The 24,482-nt window shown below is 38.3% G+C and overlaps 1 protein-coding gene and 1 pseudogene across 1 annotated transcript; both read left to right on the top strand.

Moving 5' to 3' along the window:
• The first annotated feature begins 1,461 nt into the window (after positions 1-1,461).
• LOC137708856 (DNA glycosylase/AP lyase ROS1-like) lies at positions 1,462-12,694 on the top strand (annotated as a pseudogene).
• Positions 12,695-20,392: 7,698 nt separating this feature from the next.
• On the top strand, positions 20,393-21,639 carry LOC137707988 (F-box/kelch-repeat protein At3g06240-like). The gene has a single exon (XM_068446948.1). It carries the CDS (start codon positions 20,407-20,409, stop codon positions 21,634-21,636), a length of 1,230 nt encoding a protein of 409 aa, XP_068303049.1. The 5' UTR covers positions 20,393-20,406; the 3' UTR covers positions 21,637-21,639.
• The last annotated feature ends 2,843 nt before the right edge of the window (positions 21,640-24,482 follow it).

The raw sequence follows: 24,482 nt of genomic DNA, 5'->3' as shown, positions 1-24,482 counted from the left end.
CATCTAAAAAGCTGGAAAAAGAATTTGGACGATGTATGTGCCATTGTTGGAATGCAACGAGAATATAGTCTTGCATCCATCACTACTTAAATGTGTCGCTGATGAACTAACTTATGTTCCCCACATGTTATTAGGTTTTTTCTATTGCACCCAATTTGTTTTACTTGTAACAACTTAGCGTTAACCATGATTAAGACAGAATGATGGTGAGAAGTCACTCAGCGACTTTAAACACCAATATCATGGTAAGCAAATCAGAAGTTGCTCTGCACACATCGTTTCACCCTTTGCACACTTTTGGTTATTTTATCTCTTGATTTTCCTTTAAATTTTTAATTCAAAATTTTAGTTGTGTTTTTATTTATAAAAAAAAAAAATATTATCAATGGGTAAAAAATAAAAAAGAAACATTCCCATGTTCAGGAATGCTTATTCTACCTCCATTTCGACAATTCCATCACTATTCACACACGAGTAGTGTTTGCAAAAATGCTAGGAATATGATTATTTCTGTTCTTATTTGGATAAGCAAATTAGCTAGTCGAATTTCTAAATGTTGAAGTGCATATTGAATGGAGGTTTGCTGTAGAGATTTCAGAATTACATGTTTTTTCTTAAAAGTTTTTTCAAAGGTTTTAACATAATGGATTCTGTACCACTAATAGGTTGTTTAGAAGTATTTTTGTAATTTCTAAAGCACTTGAAGTGCATTTTGAAAGATATATCAGTTATGTACTTCTTGTACGAAATACTTCAAGTGTTTTTCTTAGAATTCAATTGTTTTTTTACTAAAAATATATAGATTTCAGAAAATAAATCCTAAAAGCATCTTCACTTAATATGTCAAATTTAAGCTATTATTTACTTTTCATAATTGTAATAAATATTTTTAAAACAAAAAATAATAATCTCAACCAAAAAAAAAAAAACAAAAAACAATTATAAAAGTAATAAGAAAACATTTATTGATAAATTAAAAATGGATTTAAAGTTGTTAAATTTGACAACAACTACCTTTACTGTCAATTCATATCATACCACATAATAATTGACACTTCGGAAAACTTTAATATTATTTTGGATTACTATTATCGTAGACGTTGACCTTTTAACATCTTTTTTAAAGATATTTTAAATAACTTCAGCATGATCTCAAACGTGACAATATTTTTTTGTTCATAACTTCTCTCGCTACTTAAACTATAGGTGAGTTAGCATCAGTTTAAATTATTACAGTTTTACCAGTCATTCAAGTAACCCAACAAATATACTGTACTAAATTAAACCGGTGAAACAAACTACCATAAAAGCACTTTCCGTAAGAATTCATTTTACCCTACTTACGGCGGGCGCCCATCTTATAAAATTCAGGAGGTGCCCAAACCAAGTTTCCATTTAATATAAAAGTTCACATGGTCTGTCTGACTTGTCTTCTTTTCCCCTCTCCTATCCTCTCTCAACAACCCCTACGCTACTGTTGAATGAAAACTGACTGTAAATTCGGGCATTGTGGCTGACCAAGCTCCGACGACTCTCAGTCGTCTCACCGCCGGATCGGAGAGAGCTGAGGTGCCGCCTTTGCCTCCACTCATATACATTTTGCCATTACTGTAAGCCTTTTCACTTTTCAGAAAATCGAATATTCTCTGTAATTAGCATGTTAGGTGGGAGACTTGGTCTCTGAAAATTTCCGGTTGTGTTTCGTGCCGGAATTTGAATGCCGATACGGTAATTCGTAGCAATTTCCTGGTATATATAGAATACTTATTGTGTTATGCATTCATGGTAGGTGGGAGGGAGTATTTGGGCGTTTTGGCACCGGTTGTTTCCGGCAATGGGGATAAGAAACAAGAAAACTGGACGTTTTTCGGTTTTCAGCTGAAGTTATCTGATTAGAAGAAGACCAGGGAGAGTGTTAATAGAGACATTAATGTAAGAGACAAGTCAAAAGAGACTTGGATGGCTTGTGAATTGTAGGGGCTCAATCAAGGATGAAATTTGAAGGGGGATTTTTTATTCCCCGGGATGACAATTTACGGGTCGTGGATTCTTGGGTTCCAGTGACTCCACAGAAGCCGACTCCAGTGAAGCCTCATCCGGTCCCAGTCAACCTTTATGGGAACCTCCATCAAGGAGGAAATCGGCAACAACAATTGACTGGAATTACGAGGGAGCATGTACCGGTGGGGGCTAGTTACAATGGCGTGACTCAAGCTGTTAGCCCGAATGGTCAGCTACATAGATGTGGTTATGATGGTAGTCTGGGGGAGAACATTCAAATGATAATCCATTGACACAGTTGCTCTGTGGTGAAGGCGCAAGTTGGAAAGATAATCCATTGACACAACAGTTACTACATGATAATGCTGCTTATGTTGCCTCTGCAAACGGGAACCCGAGCAGAAGTGTGGACATAGCAGCGAACACACCTCTAATTCCTAAGTTGCATCCTCAATTGAGAAACCAAGGAATCGACTCGGATAGTTTCTTGGTAACCAACCAAAATTTCAACAGTGGTTCGTATCCTTCAAGTAGTGTGGACATAGCAGCGAACACACTTCTATATCCCAATTTGCATCCTCAATTGAGAAACCAAGGAATCGATTCGGCTCATTTCTTGCTAACCAATCAAAATTGCAACAATGGTTCATATCCTTCAAGTAAGGTGATGAGCACATCGTTGGTTATGGATTTTCCTTCTCAAGTTGACAACAGTCAGAGAGATTCCAACTCAGTTCGTTGGTTATTTGGCGACCAAAATTACTGCTCAAGTTCAAATTCAAATCCTTTGAGTTATGGTGACAGCTTGTCCCAGATATGCCAGAGTAAGTATTTTTATTCGGTTCTCATATCTGTGTCATACACTGCAAACAAAGATTTCCATGAAATGTGTCACAAATCCATCAAAGTCTTACGTGACAAATAACTGATTCAAATATTTGGAATATTGTCATAGATGAGAGCACTTCCAAGCGGAACTTTCATGTCTTGAAATTTCAACTTAATTGCAAGTATCTTTTATATTTAACCAATGATCTATATGCACTAAACTTGTTTGTATCTTATCTTTATTTTTCACTTAACCAACTTCATTTTGGCACCCAAACACTACCTAAAAGTAAAGACTTGACGCTGTTGGATGACGTTAACCAAAAACAAAAGAAAAGCAGGGGAAAGAGGGGCAAAACAAAGCAATAACGTAACACTTTTTGAATGCCATTAGATAATAGTGATTCTTAGTATTAACCTCCGTAAAGTTTACCCACTTTAACTTAGATGTGGTGGTTGGCTCTCAAAATCTAGTGGCTTATTGTACTTGAAAGCCTAAAACATTTACCTTTGCACAATTCAACGGCTTAAGGCAATAGACCAATATATATAAGTGATCCATAAAATATTTCAATTTCAATTGGAAAATCACAAATTGATGAAGGTGAAACATTTATAACTTGGGTGTGTCATACTGCATCTAAATGGTCTTGAAATCATGATGAATTTCACTCCGGTGGACAATTTCTTAATGGCCATATATTGCCAAAAATCCCTTCACTGTTAAAATTATTTGACAGAAAAACTGCTTTCTGCACAGATGATTTCCCTGTACCATTCATGTCAAGCTGTGATCTAAACTCCTTACCAACAATAGAAGCCGATGCTGCCTCATGTGTTACCAGCCAACACCAATTCACAACAGACGAGGACAAGAATTTGGAGAACGACCAGCTTTCTGCATTACTGAAATTCTTGATGGAGGAAGGTTCTAGCAAGGAAAAAGATGAGCAGGTGAAACTAACCATGTCTATAGGAGATGAAGCAATTTAAAAAAATGGTTACGAACTCTTGCAGAACATTGTGAAGTCATCAACATCAGCAATTTCTACACCATACAAGGGAAACAAAGATTCTGACAGGGAAGGTGACAGAGGGACTGATCTAAACAAGACACCGCAGTAGCAACCATCAAAGCGAATAAAACATAGGCCCAAAGTAATCAGAGAAGGCAAACCCAAAGGGACACCAAAGCCTACAACTCCAAGCAATACAGAGTCTAAGGAGAGCCAACCAGCAAAGAGGAAGTACGTAAGAAAGAATGTTCAAAAGGAATCCCCAAGTCCACTGGCAAATGGTATAATGGAGACAATAGACCCTAATGCTGGAAAAGGTGCAAAATCATGCAGAAGAGCTCTAAATTTTGATTCGGAAAATACCATGGATGAAAACCAATGCAAAGCAGGTGGTCAACAAGATGAGATGCAGCAAGGGATCAAGATGAATTTTGATTCTCAAGGGACACCTATTGTCCCTGTAACTAACCAGGGTATAAAAGCCAGACCAGCAAAGCAAGGTGCCCTACAGAACGAATTGATGGTAGAGAACCAGATTCCAGGAACTATGAGTAACTGTACCTCTTCCATGAATCTTATGCCAAATAACTTTTTATTCCTGCCAGAAAGGCAACCATCGGCATCCCTACTTGCTACAACAAAAGACATGCATCTGAAAAATTTGCATGTTATGGGGAGACATGTAGAAAATGGGAATTATGATTTATGCCAGAGAAGATGCAGAGATGGATACACTCCCTTGCAGCAACTTCGCCATGATGAAGGAATGTGTCAAGATGTCATTCAAGCAAAAAGTAGTAAGAGCCTTCAGATGAAAGAAAATATTACCCAGGGTGACTCTCACTCGGTACTAAAGATCTTCTCCCTCTCCCTTCCAATTGAAGTAAGGGGATCCAAGAGGGAGTATTGTCGAACTGTGGAGCATACACATCTTTCTACCAATCATCCACCTAGTTCACTGTCTTGCCAAGAGATATATCAAATGGATGGCCATCAGAGAATGCTAATCCAGGATTTTTCACCACGTCATAAGAAACAGAAATTCGAGAATGGGTATTTGGGCATCTATAATACGCCTTGTGAAGTTACACCAATTGAGAAGCGTCTGGGAAAATTTGAAAGAACAGGGCAAAATAAAGTCAACTCAAATGGATTCGCATCAAAGAAACATACGATATTGAGTTCTTCCATTGAAAGTAACAAAAGCATGGATAGACAGAACAAAGGAATGGACAAGTTTACGAGTGACAGATACACTTACTCAATCGCTTCTGGGAATAATTTTCTAAATCCGCAGATCTCATCCAAATCACATTCATGCCACGATTTCACCCAAGGTCTTGGTTTTTCCACCCATTCCACGATTGAAACCTGTAACCAGCTAGCCTCATCATATCCCAAAAAATCCGTTCAACAAGGAAACAAGCAGGTATCTCGAACTCACCATGATAACATGTTAAAAATGAAGCAGACTGTGGGACCCACACAGGCAGGTATAGATAATGTCCTGCAAGAGAAGGATGCCTCGTACAATTATCAGCAGCCTTCTTCAAAAGCAATCGGTACTTCTAACATAAAAAACCTCTTAAAAAAAATGTATCATCACAATAGTTATTTTCAACTCACAAATAATGACATACTCTTGATTTTGATGCAGGGTTTCCAGTAAGAGGACATACTATATCAATAGATAACATCATACATGAGTTTAATAATCTGAACCTCAATGGAAGATGCAGCAAAATTTTAGAGCACGAGCAAAATGCCCTTGTCCCGTACAAAGGAGATGGGGCAGTTGTTCCCTATGAAAGATTTATCAAGAGACGTAAGCCACGGCCTAAAGTAGAGCTTGACCCAGAAACAAATAGGATATGGAATCTTTTGATGGGCAAGGAAGGAAGCGGAGGCATTGAAGGAAATGATAAGAAAAAGGAAAAGAATTGGGAAGAGGAAAGAAAGGTTTTCCAAGGCCGAGTTGAATCATTCATTGCACGCATGCATCTTGTTCAAGGTACAATAACTTATATTTTATTCCTAAATTGTAATGTCATGAACTACCATGTTGCAGATGTTAAAAAAATTATAACTTCAACATTGCCGTCTACATGCTTGAAAGCTCTTTAACAGATTTAATTGCAAAGTATTATTAAATATTGAAGCTCTGAACTAAAGAGGACGATCATCCTTAGATTCATTACTATACTGTAGTGCCTGTCCAACTGTGTGAACTGCAAGTTAAGCCACCCACCTAGTATGCTAGAAAAAAAACATGTACTTCCTTCTTTTTATTCTTTTCTCTTTCTTTTTCATTTTTTTTTTTGGGTGAAAAAAGAAGGGTTTTTCACACAATCACACCTGAAATAATGAGAAGGTAATAGAAGACTGACATTTTAGGGATTAAAAGGTCTTTTGATTACATAGACGTCTTGAGAAACAATAGCTTTAGAGAAGATACAATACTATTCAACACAATAGTAACACACAATTGCGTAAGTCTAGGCCCTTATTTTGTAATTGAGTGAATATGTACTGTAAATTAATCAGCTCTAAGCACTTGATGTAGCCCTTTCTTAATCTATACTCCATTATAAACAATGATTAATACAAAAGCCTTTTCATTGCATCAAAAATGACTGACTAGGAAGAATTCAAGTGCAAAAATGACCAAAATATGAATAAAAAGAAATAGCATTGTTATGTTGGCAAATACATATTTTTCCAAGTCAATTTGAAAATCTACTAAAAAAAAATGTTTAGTAAATTATCCAGAAGACCAGCGCAGCCTTGACCAAATGGTTAAACCAGTGAACCGTAACCTATTTATCAGAGTTGATGGTCGGTAAAATTTTGATAAATATGCAGTGAGGTTCTATCTAGCAGAAAATCTTAAATGATCTCAACAATGGTATATACACACACACACACACACACACATCAAAACAAAGATATGAATGTCTTAAATTTCATACCACTTGCTAGGCTGACCCACGTTTCCTTTTCTCCTAAAGCAGCAAATTTTCTGGCTCACATAAACTACTTTAGTGGCAATCTGCAGCACAAAATACATTTTCACCTATGTCAAGAATCCACAAAGTTTCAATTTTATATTCAATATGGAAAAATTAAGCTCAATCTCACTTGACTACATATGAAACATATATAAACCAAGCTGATGCCATTTTTTGCAAAGAAGTTTTTCATTGTTAAAGATTGCACAATTTGTATTTCTCTCAATTAGACAACGGATAAGAAGTACTTTTTCTTCTCATGTACCATAAAGACATAATTCATTATAATTTTCTCCAATTAGTTGATGGGTACTTCAAAGGGAACATGCAGAACCTTTGATAAAATTAATCTATACAGGAGACAGACGTTTTTCAAAATGGAAGGGATCAGTTGTTGACTCAGTGATTGGAGTTTTCCTTACTCAGAATGTTTCAGACCATCTATCAAGGTACGTTCACAACTTTAGCATGTATATACAACCAGATTTCCCATACATGAATGTCTTGAAGTGAACAGTATTCTTTTTGTTCCTTTAACCTTTGTAGCTCTGCCTTCATGTCTTTGGCTGCACAATTTCCGCTTAAGTCAAGCAATCACGAAGCTCAACAGAAGGTTGGGACAAACATATTTGTAAAAGAACCAGCAGTTCGCATGACAGGTCCAGATGATGTCACCAAATGGCATAAAGATATGTCAAGTCAGCCAATCTATCACCCGATTTCTAGGACACTCCATGAATCTGAAGATAACCAGAGAGGCAGTGAGACCTCAGGGACAGAAAGGAACTTAGTGGAGGCACAGAGTCAATGTTTGGAGGAAGAATTTGTATCATCTCAAGATTCTTTTGAATCCTCAGTCACTCAAGGCGCTGCAGGAATCAATTTGTACTCGGGCTCCAACTCAGAAACAGAAGATCCTATCACTGGGTGCCAACCCAAGAAGATTTATGTTTCCCTTTCAACACGTCAACAGATGGAGAAAGCAACCAAGTTGCGAGACGTTTACAATCAAGTAAATGGAAGTTCACTGTCAAATGACGGATCCAAGAATGGGCATATTAAATATGCACAGCTAAAGGGACGATCAGACAGAACCCATCATCTCAATGGCACTTCCTTCAAGGATTCAATCAATCTTGACTATAAAAAAATGCAACTACCAGTTGCTCCTTCCAGCAACAATCAGTTTCACATGTACCCAGATTCTGGAGAACCAGAGCTATGGAGATTTGGAAATTTCAGTGAGGAAAGCATATCCTCTTGGCCTTCAACTGCTTCCAGGTTTAATATTGAACACGAAGAAAATTACAAGAGCTTAAAAACTGAAGAACTGTCAGGAAGTGTCATTAATTCCTCCATGCAACAGAATATAACAGAGGACCCGTATCCATCTTTCAAAGAGCACTCGACAGACCAGCAAGCGAATTCTGAACCAAGGTCAAGCATGGGAGATGATCAACCTTCCCAATACAGTCACCAATGTGTGGGAAACCTAACCTTCCAATCAGAAAATACATTAGCTACAGAGCCTGTAAAACATACTGAACCACTTCTGCGAAATAAGTTTGGTAGCGAGCAGTATGTCCAAAATGTCAGTGAGCTCAATAGAAAATCTTTCAATGTCTTTGATAGCATCTCTGTAGCAAATAACCAAATGTACATTGAAAATCAATCGGTTGATTCCAATTTACAGGTACAAAAAATCCAAAAGGCAGAAAAGGAAAGTAAAACTCCAAAAGGAAAAATAGGAAAGGCTGATGAGGGCAAGAAAAATAATGCAGTTGACTGGGACATTTTGAGAAAGCAAGCACAAGCCAATGGTAGGAAAACAGAAAGAAATAGAGATACAATGGACTCTCTGGACTATAAAGCACTCATAAATGCTAATGTCAAAGAAATATCTGATGCAATCAAGGAGCGAGGGATGAACAACTTGCTAGCGGAACGAATGCAGGTTTTCTTCTATTAGTGTTCAGTCTAAAGACCTCATGTTTGTTAAGTTAATTTGCCCCAAGATAACATCACTGGACAGGTTAACAGTGATTGCAAAATGTTTGTAGGAATTCCTAAAGCGACTGGTTAGAGAACATGAAAGCATCAATCTGGAATGGTTAAGAGATGTTCCCCCTGATAAAGCAAAGTCAGTCATTCCAACTAATTCATTTTCTTCTATAACATTACAACTGCCCCTTTTATGCACAAGGCTATCCAAATGATGAACAATGGACTGCAGTGCATCCGTATATTTTGTATATAGTTAATTAGTTATCACATATGCTTATTCTGCAGGGATTATCTATTAAGCATACGAGGATTGGGCTTGAAAAGTGTGGAGTGCATCCGGCTTTTAACACTTCACCACCTTGCTTTCCCAGTAACAATTGTGTGGCACAATTTAGCAAATTTCCTATGATAGTCCGGGAACATCTTACAATATAAGAAAATTGTTTCTTTTTGCTCCATAAAGGTTGACACAAATGTTGGAAGGATAGCAGTAAGACTGGGATGGGTCCCCCTTCAACCATTACCCGAATCACTGCAGTTACACCTCTTAGAACTGTAAGAAAATAACATCTCAACAATTGGATGATTAACTTTTCCATAATTGCAAGTGCTAACTGTATCATTCTCTAGGTACCCAATGCTGGAGTCGATTCAAAAGTATTTATGGCCAAGATTGTGCAAACTTGATCAACTAACCCTGTAATCTCATACTTCCCTAGAACCATTCATATCAATTTGTGGGCATTTTCTTTTTTACTTGCTCTTTTGCTAATTAGCTGACTATTGAATGACAGTTACGAGCTGCACTACCAGATGATTACATTTGGAAAGGTATACATGGGGCTTCTTTGATTAGAAACATGATTTGGGATTAAGCAAAAATAGAATAAGTCCCTCTTGTTTTCGTATGTATGCAGGTATTTTGTACAAAGAGTAAACCGAATTGCAATGCATGTCCAATGAGAGGAGAATGTAGACACTTCGCAAGTGCTTTTGCAAGGTTCGAGTAGTCATCTCTGGAAAGTTATATGTATATTGATGTCACTGTGCAGGAAAATAAACACTGAAGCGTGTCACGAGAACCCTTACATATTTTGGGGCATGGGATTCTGGCCTTATTAATTAGTAATCAGAAAGTGTTTCAAAAACTTGAACTAGCAGATAGTTTCATGTAGAATCTGTAGAAGTAAGAAGTACTCTATGTTTCACTAATCACATGGAACAAGAAAGAGAAGTAAAATATAAAAATAAAAAACAACAATACAGTACATTATTATGAGACTCTCTGAAGAAGACAGTCTTAATCAAATTCACACCAACCTTGTTTGGTGCAGTGCAAGACTTGCCCTGCCAGGGCCAGAAGAGAAGAGAATTGTCAGTTCAAATGTTTCCGTTGAACCTGAGATAAATCCCGCCATAGCTGTCACTCCTATGTCACTGCCTCCGCCTGAGAACAACTCACTCCAGATAGCAGGTACTGTAACTAAAGAGTGTGAACCAATAATCGAAGAGCCAGCAACGCCAGAACAAGAGTTGACAGAGCTATCAGAAAGTGAAATTGAGGACTTCTTCTATGAAGATCCTGATGAGATTCCTACCATCAAACTCAACATGGAAGAGTTCACATCGACATTACAAAACTATATGCAAGAGAAGAAGCTCCAAGAAGGTGACATGTCCAAAGCCTTAGTTGCCTTGAATCCAGAAGCTACTTCTATCCCTACGCCCAAGCTGAAGAATGTTAGTAGACTACGAACGGAGCACCAAGTGTAAGTCCCTGTCTTCCCAATAAAACCGCATATGCTTACCAATACACTGGATGCAGTAACAACATACCCATCGCTACCATCAGAATTCTAACTGCGTTTTAAATAACTCTCTGCCTAGGATATATTATGAGTTTCAACATACATACCTATATATAAACATATGTACATAGACATAACTATAATTCCCCATGACAAACTTATATATCTGTGTGGATACAATGCAGGTATGAACTACCTGATTCGCATCCACTCTTGGAAGGGGTAGGTTAATATGTTAATTGTGCATCTGGAATATATGAAGCATTCTTAATCTCACTTTATCACTATTCAACTTTGCAGATGGATAGTCGGGAACCAGATGATCCAAGCCCATACCTTCTAGCTATATGGACACCAGGTAAGCCCAAGAAATCAGAGAACTGAGATGCATTGTTTAGAAGTGAGTATCTTGTACATTTTGCTAAGTGATGCATTGATCCTGCATCACGGTATACCAGGGGAGACTGCAAATTCAATTCAACAACCAGAAAGCAGGTGTGGCTCCCAAGATCAAAACAAATTGTGCAATGAGAAGACATGCTTTTCATGCAATAGTATAAGAGAAGAAAATTTGCACACAGTCAGGGACGATTTTGGTGAGGAAAATTTAAATTGTGATAACATGTAAACAAAATAGACCACCCGCAGTTGTTACTAAAATTTAATTCATCTTGTCACAGATACCTTGTAGAACAGCGATGAGAGGGAGCTTCCCCCTCGATGGCACATACTTTCAAGTTAATGAGGCAAGTCTTCTTCAAACAAATTTCCTTCGATTTTATCCACTGTGTCTAGTCAGGACTAAGTTAATAGTAGTCCAGAAATTACACCTTATCTAAATTAGAGGCATTCCTCCAACCCAATCGGTCAAAAAGAGTGCTATCTGCCTATTCTCATTTATAAACAAAACTCTATCACGATGCAGATGTTCGCAGATCATGAATCTAGTCATAACCCAATTGATGTTCCAAGGGGGTGGATATGGAATTTGCCAAGACGGACCGTATACTTTGGAACTTCGGTATCGACAATTTTCAAAGGTAATGAAATTGAGATACCACGGTTACTTTACAAAGATCCCAATTAGAAATGTAAAGTTACTTACAATGAAATACCTTCGACCAGGTCTATCAACAGAGGGAATTCAATACTGCTTTTGGAGAGGTATGTGATAGGCTGACTTCAGTTCTTCATATTAGTTTGAGGATAACGATTTAGGAACATAAGACACCAACGGATAACTATTTAGGAACATAGTACATAAATGAGAAGATAACACAAGATCACAAAATTAAATTCCGACACAACCTACTTGGATGTTTGCAAGTATATCTTGTGTAAGAACTTCATCTAGTCGATAGGATATTAGAATATCCTAAAGTCAATCAAAAGCCAATTGTATTTGATCATTTTAGTGACTACATCATGTCGGCATAAGATTATACTGTTTATGCACCTGTAAAGTTCAGACATGGATAACGAGGTTGTTTATTCACACATCTCTAAAGCAGAAGTTCTGAAGGTGGGTGTGACTGTTGAAAAAAAGAAAAACATTCTATTGCAGAACTGATGTCTTTACATTAGCTGTCAACTGACGAGATGGCGAACAAGTTTCCTTGTAGACTGATTGATTTATTTGCAGGATATGTTTGTGTGAGGGGATTCGAAAAGAAAACAAGAGCACCACGGCCCTTAATGGCCAGATTGCACTTCCCAGCGAGTAAGATGACCAAGACAAAAAATGAAGGGAAGAAATAAAACTGACCATGATGGCACAGAGAAGATTATTCATCAGATATACAGAAGACTACTGACTGAGAAGAACAATGACTAACAAATTCTAGCACATTTAATTATTCTTCCTCTAGCATGAGATCCACACATTATATGATGGGCGGGCAGCAGAAAGCCAGCACCATTCAGGAAATGTGAGGTCTCGTGACGAGTTGATTGTATTCTGTACAGAATAGTTCAATAAATTCCGAGAAAGGAGTAATCCATTCAATAACTTCCCAGAAGGTCCAAAACATTCATAACGTTTTCTTTTTTTTTTTTTTTTTTTTTTTTTTTTTTTTTTTTTTTTATGCCCCACAAAGAAACAGGAATGAAGAGGTGAGAAATCAAATCGTTTAACAAGTAACATTGTAAATGATGCTTACCTGCAATAATTGGTTGCTGATGAAAAATAAACCCTTTCAAGCTTCTACATTATTGACAAGAGAGCATCTGGAGAAGATGTCAAAACACAAATCAACCGAACATATCTAAATAAGGGGGACTGACAACGATACTCACCTGTATTTAATACAATCACCATCTTACGGTCAGATTTTATGCAAATATATCTATTTAATACAATCACCTGACTGTCAAGATGTGATTGTATTAAATACATGTAAGTATTGTAGCCGGATCCCTAAATAGGTATAGTCAAAATCAATTAAATCTTGTCAACAAACATTCTGTCACAAAGATCCAACTACAAAAAAGCAAGATGCAATCTAACAAGAACTAGAGAACTCAATGACAATAGAAGAGAGGTGATGCAACCGTCTACAACACATAGCAAACACATTTTCTATTTTTGTTTCGTTTATGCTAATAAAGAACCGAAACGGATAAGATGTTACCTTCCACCCTAAGAATAATCGTTCTACGATTTAACATTCAGAGACCAGAGTAAGGTTAAAAGCACAACAATGTACCGTAAGATCATATTCAAACAAGCTAGATGTACGCTATGACTCCAAATTTTGAGAATAATTTCGATTAAATAGAAAGCTAGGGTTTGAGAGAATGAACCCGCTGGGCGAGTTGAGAAGCTGCGGAAATCGGAAGAGAGATGGAGTTGTATTGAAATTGCGGGATCTCGATCCAGTTTAGGTTTAAGTGAACTGGGAAGAGTTTCTAATTGAAATATTGCCGCCTTTTGCCCTTTCCCACCATAAATGGAAACTTTGGCGCGCGCACGGGTGGGATTAAACTTCACTCAGACCCTCAGCTTATGGCAACACGTGGAGGTACACAATTCAACGGCCCAAGTAAAATGAAACTTTTTTGAAGAGCAAGTAAATAAAAATAATTTCCGGGATATAACCGGTGTATTACATTACAATAATATTATTTATTTTTTTCTTACACAATGAACTAAAAATAGCTTTCGAGTTTTAAGTTTATTTTTCCAAATTTCATAATTTCATGTTTTGCTTCCCTTTCCATACGAGAGGTTCTTCTCAAACTTCTGGTGTTACATAAATTTTCATAAGGTGATAGTTCGTATTTTCTCTGAACTCTAACTTCTATTATTTTGAAAACATAATTAGTTATCAATTATAATCCAATCATAGGTACCAAATAAGGCTTTTGTTAACAACTTAATTTTAATCCCCATGTGAATAGTGGAATCAAGTAATGATACGGGTAATTGATTTCATTTTGCTAGCTCCGGCAGTTTTAGCTTCCACTACATCTAAATTGTCTTGGCTTACTTGGCCTTTGCTTTTATAAGTCAAATTTTCTATCATGATGTGTGATTTTATTTTTCCTTAACATTTTGTGTAGAAGTTTCACCTTCGTAAAGGGAAAAATCATGTAAGAATTTATAAGAGGTTAGGCTATTTCTATATATATTATCAATTGGTTTTATGGTGAAACTTCAATTTTCATGGTATCAGAGAAAGTTGACCCACATGTAAAACCTAACAGCTACACGTGCTACATGTTATACCCAATTTGTGTTGGCCACGTGTTTTCTTTCCACGGTCAAAACGTGTACTGCAAATTTGTTTTTGTCGCTATGTTATATACAGCATATGGACCTGTTTTCTTTATGCATACATATATATAGGCTGTTCTAAATTTCCCGTCGACAGATTACCATGTTGTTGCCAGCTCTAGCTGGATTAGGCTGTTCTAAATTTCCAATGACAAATGAATTAATTAAGTATACGTGCGGCGGGATCATGAGAAACGTTTGGCAGGTTTTTTAAGGAATTTATTTATTTTGACGAAGGACAAGCAAATTCATTGAATGATAAAGGCTTAGTACAAATACAACAAACTAGCCCAATAAAGTGGAGATGGCCAAAGCCCATTCAGCAAAAAAAAAAAAAAAAAAAAAAAACTAACATAACAAAAACCCAGAGCCGCAACCAGCAAAGGTCGACCGCTGTCGATGCCATCACCTCACCAGCGACCACAAAGGTAATCACCTGAAGAAAACCAACTTCGTGTTGAATTCGACGAAGGAATCGCACCACAAAACAATTAGCAACAAGGGAAAATCCCCAACCAAAATCGCCATATTGGAGAAGAGCCAATAGACCTGAACCACCAAAACAAGCCCCTGCAAGTAAAACCAGAACCAAAACAAAAGGGAAGGGGATGGTGGCTAAGGGGGCATCTAAAATACCCTCGCTTTGGGCAAAACCGCAGGATGATTGGCCAAGAATTTCCGGCATACTGGTCAGCTACAAAGACGTGAACTGAGGGTTGAGATCAGCAAACCAAACCAGGTGCGTCGTTGTTGGCTTTGAACAGAGTTTGTGGGAGGGATGGCAAGTGGGAATAGGGAGGAAATGAACAAGATGGAAGATGATGAGTGTTTGGGGTTGAAAGCTGGGGACTAGGTTTGTCAAGACATAAAAGACTTTAATAAACACCGAAATACAACAAGGAACGCCGGAAAATGGCAAAGGACACAGGAAAACTACGAAGTGCACAAGCATAATGAAAAGAAAAGAGAAGAGAAGAGAGGAAAATGGTTGCTGGCCGACCCCAACCCAAGAAAGGAGTCTTAGTGCTGAGGACTAGTTGTGACTTACTTTGTGCAAGAGAGAAAAAGGGGAGAGCGGTTAGGGTTTGTTTTTCAAGTTAAGTCTTATTTTTAAGGCATATTGTTTAATCATGCTTACTTGTATTATTTCACCCACAGGTAGAGAGGTCAAAATTATCATAAAATTAAAGTCATGCACTTTATTTTAAAAATCTCCGCCTAATATCATCTGACCCCACCACGCTACCTAACTATCACCTTGCGTTTTTTATAGCCTTGACCACAGACAACTAATTTGATCTGACTTCTGGCATTATGTTTTCGGATAGGTATTAACATTGACCATTGAAAAGTTGGCTCTATATTATTAGCCGGCTCTATATTATTAGTCTATTATTTTATTTTATTGTACAATACTCGGACTCTGGCTCTATATTCTTACCGCATAATAACAAATGTTCGTTCAAAAAATAAAAGAAATTCTAGCATTGGTTAAGCAACAATTCATAATAATCACTTAGTATTACGGTTCGGGTAGCAAACATAGCATTTCGGATTTACTGATATTCTTTTTACTTTTAAATGAGATATCATATATTCAAATATTGTTATATCAAAGATAATTAAAACTCGTAGCATGCATATCTTTTGAAAATCTTTTGTTTTTCAAAAACAGTAGGATGTGTAGTATTATTGTAAGCTCATGTCATTGAAAAATATGATCCCTCCATCACTCCGGAATAAAAGGAGCGATCTCGTAATTTTTGGTATGTGAAGATACGTTGTTAGGTGCTCTGTTTTATTTTACCATTAAGAAATATGGTGCTAACTAATATATTTGATGATATAAATGATGGTTGATTCGCCATAACCCCTCATTATTTTAGTGAAAAGATCATGTATAGTTGTAGGATTTAGATGGATGGGTAGCAAATCACCTTCAAATTACTTGTACATTGGTTCATTAACAACTTGGTCATTGAGATGGGCAAACAAATTTGCAGTACACATTTTGACTGGGGGTAAATTAAATTACCCTATATTAACTCATTACTGAAAGGGGTGAGAAATCCACACACTCCTTTTTACTTCTCACACACTTTTTTAATTTTCAACCACCTGACAAGATGAATTGAAGAAGATCAAAGGACAGAAATTAATAAGGTGTGTGCTCCACGTCACACGAGTTATGTTGTCCATGTTTTAGGCATGTGTGAGGGTGTATTGAGAATGAATCACACATTGATGAGCAGGGACCTTGCATGTGCTTATATAGTTGGGCTACTTTCCATATTGCCAATTGCTTTTATGGTGGAACCTCAACTTTCTTCATGGTATCAGATCAAGTTGTCCTATGTGTGAAGACAACGGCCACACATGCTACATATCACACGAGTTATGTTGTCTACGTATTAGGCATGTGTGGGGGCGTGTTGAGAATGAATCTCACATTGATGAGGATGAACCTTGCATGTACTTATAACTAGTTGGGTTACTCCTTATATTGCCAATTGGTTTTATAGTGGAACCTCACATTTCTTCATAGTATCAGAACAGGTTGTCCCACGTGTGATGCCCAATGGTCACACGAGTTATGTTGGGGGGCGTGTTGATAATGAATCCTACATTGATGAAGAAAGAGCTTGCATGTGCTTATAAGTAGTTGGGCTACTCCTCATATTGCCAATTGGTTTTATGATGGAACCTCAACTTTCTTCATGGTATCAAAGCAGGTTGTCCCATGTGTGAAGTACAACGACTACACATGCTCTATGTCACACGAGTTATGTTATCCACGTGTTAGGCATGTGTGAGGGCGTATTGAGAATGAATCCCACATTAATGAGCAGGGACCTTGCATGTGCTTATATAGTTGTGCTACTCTCCATATTGCCAATTGGTTTTATGGTGGAACCTCAACTTTCTTCATGTTATCAGAGCATGTTGTCACACATATGAAGCCCAATGGCCACACGTACTCCACGTCATACGAGTTATGTTATCCACGTGTTAGGCATGTGTGGGGGCGTGTTGAGAACGAATCTCACATTGATAAGGAGGGACCTTGCATGTGCTTATAAGTAGTTGGGCTACTCCTTATATTGCCAATTGGTTTTATGGTGGAACCTCAACTTTCTTCATAGACTCTTGTCATACACAAATAGGAGAATGTTGAAGTAAGAGTATGTCTGATTAATGAGTTTTAGGTGGGCTATATTGTAATCAATCTTGTATAGGAAAGTCTTATTGAAAGTGGAATGCCAATCCTCATTACAGATGGATTATTTATTGGCATTGAAATCAATTTCTTATTGAACAAGGAAACATATTTAGTTCCTATGTGGATTTTAATAGGGAATCCTAGTTGGTTTTGGCAAAGATTGATATCTATAAATAGTGGCCTCTACTCTTACAGAGATTACCCTCATTCTTGGACTTCAAACCTATTGTGATTCAAGCATTCTATTTTTGTAAGATAGGAGAACGTTCAGTGAGGTACCATTTGGTATGCAGACGGGATGGAACGGAATGAGATGGGATAAGACGGGATAGGACGGAACGGAATAGAATGGAGGTTCCATGTTATGTTTGGTGCATACAAGACGGAATAGGACGGTTGTTCCGTTTTGCGTTTGGTAATCGCAGGATGGAACAGAACCAAAAAATTAAATGACAAACTTAACCTTGTTCTGTCTGTTGTTTGGTACATTGTTTATGCATGCGATGGGACGGCACGGGACGGGATATATTCAAACAAAGAAAATGAAATGATTGTACAGTGTTTATGCGTGGGTAAGTACGAGTTGCTAGCTGATACCAGCATATAAAAGAGAAAGGTAGATAGTTAAAAAAGTAAATGGAATTGCTCTACGTTACTATGCTACGGTAAATTGTTGTGTTCTGGAGAATAAAAAAAAATTGTACAGTTGCTGAGTGCGAGTACGAACTCAATGGCTGCAGTTCTCAACTTGATGGAGCTTACATCGACTATTCGGTGTAGAAAGAAGAGAAGACTAGCGGCATTGCAGTTCTGCCTGGACGCAGTCATCAAGTAAACATTGTTATGCCGTATAAACAAGTGCCTCACGCCATTAACATGAACAACTGGATCATGAGATTCCGGATCAACCTGAACCGCATCTCAACAAGCATGGAAAGAAAAACAAAATGCCACTATCAATTTCTACTCTCACAAAACAGATCAAATCCAAATTTGCAGGGGAATAATTATCAACAAATGACAATTCAGTTTCGTTTTCCTTCGTTTTACGGCAACTAATCAGTTCCCCAAACAATTACAAGATAAAAAACGCAGAAATTCTGGAAATGGAGGTGTTAGGGTTCCAGATTCTTTTAATTTCTTTCTCTTCAAATCAAACACAGAAAAATCCCAAATTGTTTTTATTTTCAATTTACAGAGGCTTCGTCGGATCGTCGGACCTGCAAATTCATTTCAATCAATTTCTGCATCTTTGTCATCGTCCTCCCTGCAGCGTCGTCATCATCCTCTGTGCAGCGTTGTTGTCGTCATCGTCGGCCTGGCTATGGTGACGACGCCGGAGAAGAAGGTGCAGCCATAGTTGGGTTTAGATGGGTTTGCTGGGATTGGGTTAGCAGTTGGGTTGCTGGGTTTGTGGTGGAGGAAGAGGAGGCTACATGAGAGATGAGGGTAGAAGAGAGGGAGGTTACGGGAGAGAAATGGAGGTTGACAATGTAATTAATGAAAAAGAAGAGGGGTATTGTTGTCCAAAAAATATAATTTTGTGTTCCACGGGATGGAACGAGTTGTTCCAGGGGGAAGGTGGAACGAAAAAATGACCAAAATCCGTTCCACGGAACAACACGTTCCACAATTTTTAGGCGCACCAAAACGTGGGACGGAACGTCTTGTGCCACTACGTTCCGTCCTGTCCCATATACCAAACGGTACTTGAGAGTTTTTGTGATATGGCTTCAAGTTCTGGAACTTCTGCAGGTGAGTTTTTGTCCTATATTCGTTATACAAGTAAAGAGATTTCATGTCTTGATAAATTATGATTCATGTCTCAACCTTATTCTACATACATCAAAAAAAAAATAAAAAATCATTGCCCGCAAGACTTGCCTTGGAACTAAGTTGGGTATAGTAGGGCCTACTGATTGGCCTTCAATTTTTGGACTAGTGGAGCAATGTTTTTGAGTATTGGGTAATATTTTGTGCCCTTGCCTTCCACCGCTAAAACTGTTCTACTCAAGTTTAGAATTAAGGGTGCGGTGCATTAGTGGTTGGTTGCATTAGGGTATTTGATGGTATTTTTCGAAGAAATGTGGTGAACAAGAAAAGGTTTTAATTTTTAATGAGCGTAGATAGAAATTGGGGTAAAATTGAATGAGAAGTGGTGTCTAAATAGAAAAACACTTGGTTGTAATAAGGATGCAGTTATGTGATCGTATTTCTAATGAAAAAGGTTCTCTTAATGAAAAATTTCTCTTAGTTAATTAAAAATTGTGTGAATATGGAAATTTTCCTTTTCTTAGTAAATTAAAATCATGTGATGTTACAAACTGGCCATATACAAATATTACGCTCACCTTATTTTTTCAATTTAATGTAGAACTTAAAAGGTAAAATTCGAACTGTTATTTTGTATCAATTAAAAAATAATAAAAAAGTAAAATTTGAAAGTGCGATCCTCCATAAAATTCTAAATTGATTGGATCACCCCTGTTTTCTTTGGAAAACTCGCTAACTCTAACAGCCCTTGTTTACTTTGATAGCTAAATATGTTGTGGTTGTGGAACTCCAAGTTTATTTAGTAATGTTGAATTTTGGCATCATATGTGGTAATATGTTTATAATTGAACCTCGATCTACCAAGCCCTAGGGACTTGGAGTTTTGGTTTAAATTGTCTTTCAAACTGGTGGTGTTTCCTATGTACATATTAATATTACATGAGAAGATTTCCCGTGGAACAAAATTGCCAAAATGTCCCAGGTCCGTAAAAGTGAAACTCTTAAAGATAGGGTGACTGAAATGACCCAGGTACGTGAAAGTGAAACTTCTGAAGATAGGGTGGCCGAAATCCTGTCCAGGTTGCCTCCGAAGTCTCTGATGCGGTTCAAATGTATACGCAAGTCTTGGGGCACGATCATCAACAATCCAAGTTTTATGGCCAAACACCTCAGCAATTCCGTTGACAACAAATTCTCATCCTCCACTTGTATCCTTCTCCGCCGTTCTCAGATGCCCGTTTTCCCGGACAGAAGTTGGAAACGAGAATATTTCTGGTCCATGATTAATCTTTCCCATGATAGTGATGAGCACAACCTTTATTATGATGTTGAGGACCTAAATATACAATTTCCATTGGAAGATCATGATCATGTATCGATTCATGGCTATTGCAATGGGATTGTCTGTCTAATAGTAGGGAAAAATGCTGTTTTATACAATCCTGCAACGAGGGAACTGAAGCAACTACCTGATTCATGCCTTCTTCTACCTTCCCCTCCGGAGGGAAAATTCGAATTGGAATCGACCTTTCAAGGAATGGGATTTGGCTATGACAGCAAAGCTAATGAATACAAGGTTGTGAAAATTATAGAAAATTGTAAGTATGATATGCGAACATTTTCTCATCGTATTGCTTTTCCTCACACGGCTGAGGTATATGTCACGACTACTAACTCTTGGAGAGTGATCGAGATTGAAATATCAAGTGATACCTATAATTGTTCTTGTTCAGTATACTTGAAGGGACTTTGTTATTGGTTTGCAAGCGATAACGAGGAATACGTACTTTCATTTGATTTAGGTGATGAGATATTTCATAGAATACAATTGCGTTATAGGAAAGAATCCGGTTTTCTGTTTTATGATCTTTTTCTGTATAATGAATCCATCGCTTCTTTTTGCTCTCATTATGATAATGACAATTTTGGAATATTGGAAATACTTGAAATATGGGTAATGGACAATTGTGATGGAGTCAATAGCTCATGGACAAAACTGCAAACCCTTGGACCCTTTAAAGACGATGAGAATTTATTGACATTTTGGAAAAGTAACGAGCTTCTTATGGTTACCTCGGATAAAAGAGCCATCTCTTATAATTCTAGTACAGGAAATCTCAAGTATATTCATATTCCTCCTATTATCAATAAGGTTTCAGATTTTGAAGCTCTTATTTATGTGGAAAGTATTGTTCCAGTCTAGTGAGTTGAGGGCAAAGTTCCATTTTTTCCTATTTAATTTGTATGCATGATATATGTGGACATCGAAATTTCGGTGAAATGAATGTTGACCAATAATTAAAATTTCAACGCTCACGTGTCACATAAATTTTACATGTAGCGTGTGACTCAACGAAAAATCGAAATAAATTGGAAAAGTCATCAAATAGGACACGTGTCAATACCTGGCAGAAATGATTTATTTCATATGATTATTTAAATCCAAAAATCAAGTTTTGGAATTCTATAAATAGGAAGCCAAGGCATTCATTTTGGAGGAAGAAGAAGAAAGAAAGAAGGAAATTTACATTACACCAAAACCTTGAAGCCTTGAAACTCTAAAGCTCTCAAGCAAATCTCGAAGGACCAAGAAAGCTATCTTCGTTCTTCGTCAAATCTGAAGAGAAATGTTCATCATTCATCATCCGTTCATCCTAAGATCAAGCCCCAACGGCCCTTTGGATCAACAACCTCAACAAATCCACACATCCAATCGTTCTTCAAGATTAAGCCCAAAAGCCCTTGAAGATCCGCTCATCCATCAACCTTCAAGATCAAGCCCAAAAGCCCTTGAAGAAATCCATACACCCAGTCTTCAAGATCAAGCCCAACGCCCCTTGAAGATCCGTTCATCAACTATTCATCCCTAGATCAAGCCCCGACGGCCCTTTGGATCAACAGCTCATCCACAAACCTACACCCTACGAAGATAGAATCAGAGGATCAAATTACAAAGAGATTGTAACCCCAAAATCATTAATACAAAATATATTTTGTACACGGTATTCTTGTTTCTTGTTGCAGGACCTTTTCGTGTTTACAAATTTGGCACGCCCAGTGGGACATCTCTACCTCTCATCTCTATCCTCAAATCATCGAAAAACGCAAATGGCATCAAGAAAGGATCAAGCTATTCCTACAATCAAAGCAAAGAACAAAAACATCATCGCCGCAAGTGGTGATATTTCGGGCATCATAACCCGAAGTAAGGCAAGAGCTCTTTTTGCTGCAGCTTCCGCCCCTGCATTAACTCTGTCAAAGGAACAAGAGTACTTGAGGTACGAGCCTGTGATCACCCTAGCCTCGCTAAGGGCATCAAAAGGGGAAAGCCCGAGGAAATACTCAGAGTCCCTACTCTCCGACGCTGATTCGAGCGGTAGTACAACCATGCAAGTCATGACCACTGGAGCAACTTCAATCGAGGAGCAGCTAGCTCAGATGAATAAAGCAATCGCAAAGCTCACACGGACTGTGGAAGAGAAGGACTTGCAGATTGCCGCACTTGTCAACCAACTAGATGCGCTGCCCGACGTGAAAGTCGACCCAAATATTGGCCTATTAAAGAAAGAAGACGACGAAGAAGAAGAACCATCAGCGGAGAAAGTTGAAGAGAAGCCGAAGCTAGACCAAGCAACGACATTCATGGGATCTCTCTCTATCCAGCAGCTACAGGAGATGATCGCAAGCACTGTCAAGACACAGTACGAAGGAAGCTCGCATGACTCCGTACTGTACTCAAAGCCTTACTCCAAGAAAATTGATGCTTTGAAGATGCCAAGGGGTTATCAGCCCCCAAAATTCATGCAGTTCGATGGAAAAGGCAACCCGAAGCAACATGTCGCCCATTTCATTGAAACTTGCAACAATGCTGGGACAGAGGGAGACTACCTCGTCAAACAGTTTGTGCGTTCGCTGAAAAGTAATGCTTTTGACTGGTACACTGACCTCGAACCTGAGTCTATCAACAGTTGGGACCAGCTAGAAAGGGAATTCCTCAACCGTTTCTACAGCACTCGTCGTACTGTAAGCATGCTAGAGCTGACCAGTACGAAACAGTGGAGAGATGAACCTGTCGTCGACTACATAAATAGATGGCGCTCCTTAAGTCTGGATTGCAAAGATCGGCTTTCTGAAACCTCCGCCATTGAGATGTGCGTTCAAGGCATGCACTGGGGGTTACATTACATCCTCCAAGGCATAAAACCAAGAACATTCGAAGAGCTAGCAACTCGTTCCCACGACATGGAGCTGAGTATCGCTAATCATGGGAAAAAGGAGCCGATTACTAACATCAATAAGGAGAAAGTATTCGCCCCAAATGTAGACAAGACCGGGAAGAAGCCCGCTAAGGAAGCTTTCACCGTCAACACTACCCCCATCAAGACCTCCTCAGCGCCCATCAAGATCTCCTCCAAGAAGAAAGCGAAGGAGATAAAGACAAGTGAGCCTTCTCGCACCCAAGATAGATACAAGAACACATTGAGAGAGTTGGAACAGAAAACGTACCCTTTTCCTGACTCTGACATGGCTGCCATGCTAGATGATTTGCTGGAAAAAAAGGTGATTGAGCTACCCGAATGCAAGCGTCCTGAAGAAATGAATCGCACAAACGATCCTAGGTACTGCAAGTACCATCGTATTGTGAGCCATCCTGTTGGCAAGTGCTTCGTTCTTAAAGAACTCATCATGAAGCTAGCACAACAAGGGCAAATTGAGCTCGACCTTGAGGACACGGCCGCAACGCATACCACTACAATTGCGTTTGGATCGTTTAATCCTGTGCCTCTCCAAACAACACCTGACCATTCCCGTGAATGCTCAAGTTGCACGGCACCTCCTACACAACCATCACTAGAGAGAAGCGACCAAGATGCACATGCTGATGATGAAGAAGGATGGATATTGGTAACCTACAAAAAGACAAGGAAACTAAGACCACGAGTCATACAGCCAAAGGTGGAACAAAGAAGAAATCACCACGGCCGCAACAATGCGAAGCCTAAAAGAAACATAAAGCATGATAAGACAACATATGCTAGGGAACCTACG

Source organism: Pyrus communis, chromosome 11, assembly GCF_963583255.1.
Source record: "Pyrus communis chromosome 11, drPyrComm1.1, whole genome shotgun sequence".
Lineage (NCBI taxonomy): Eukaryota > Viridiplantae > Streptophyta > Magnoliopsida > Rosales > Rosaceae > Pyrus > Pyrus communis.
This window is presented reverse-complemented; position numbering and strand designations above follow the sequence as displayed.

Excerpts from the sequence above, each read along its gene's own strand:
- LOC137707988 (XM_068446948.1), top strand. The coding sequence starts at position 20,407 with ATGTCCCAGGTCCGTAAAAGTGAAACTCTTAAAGATAGGGTGACTGAA.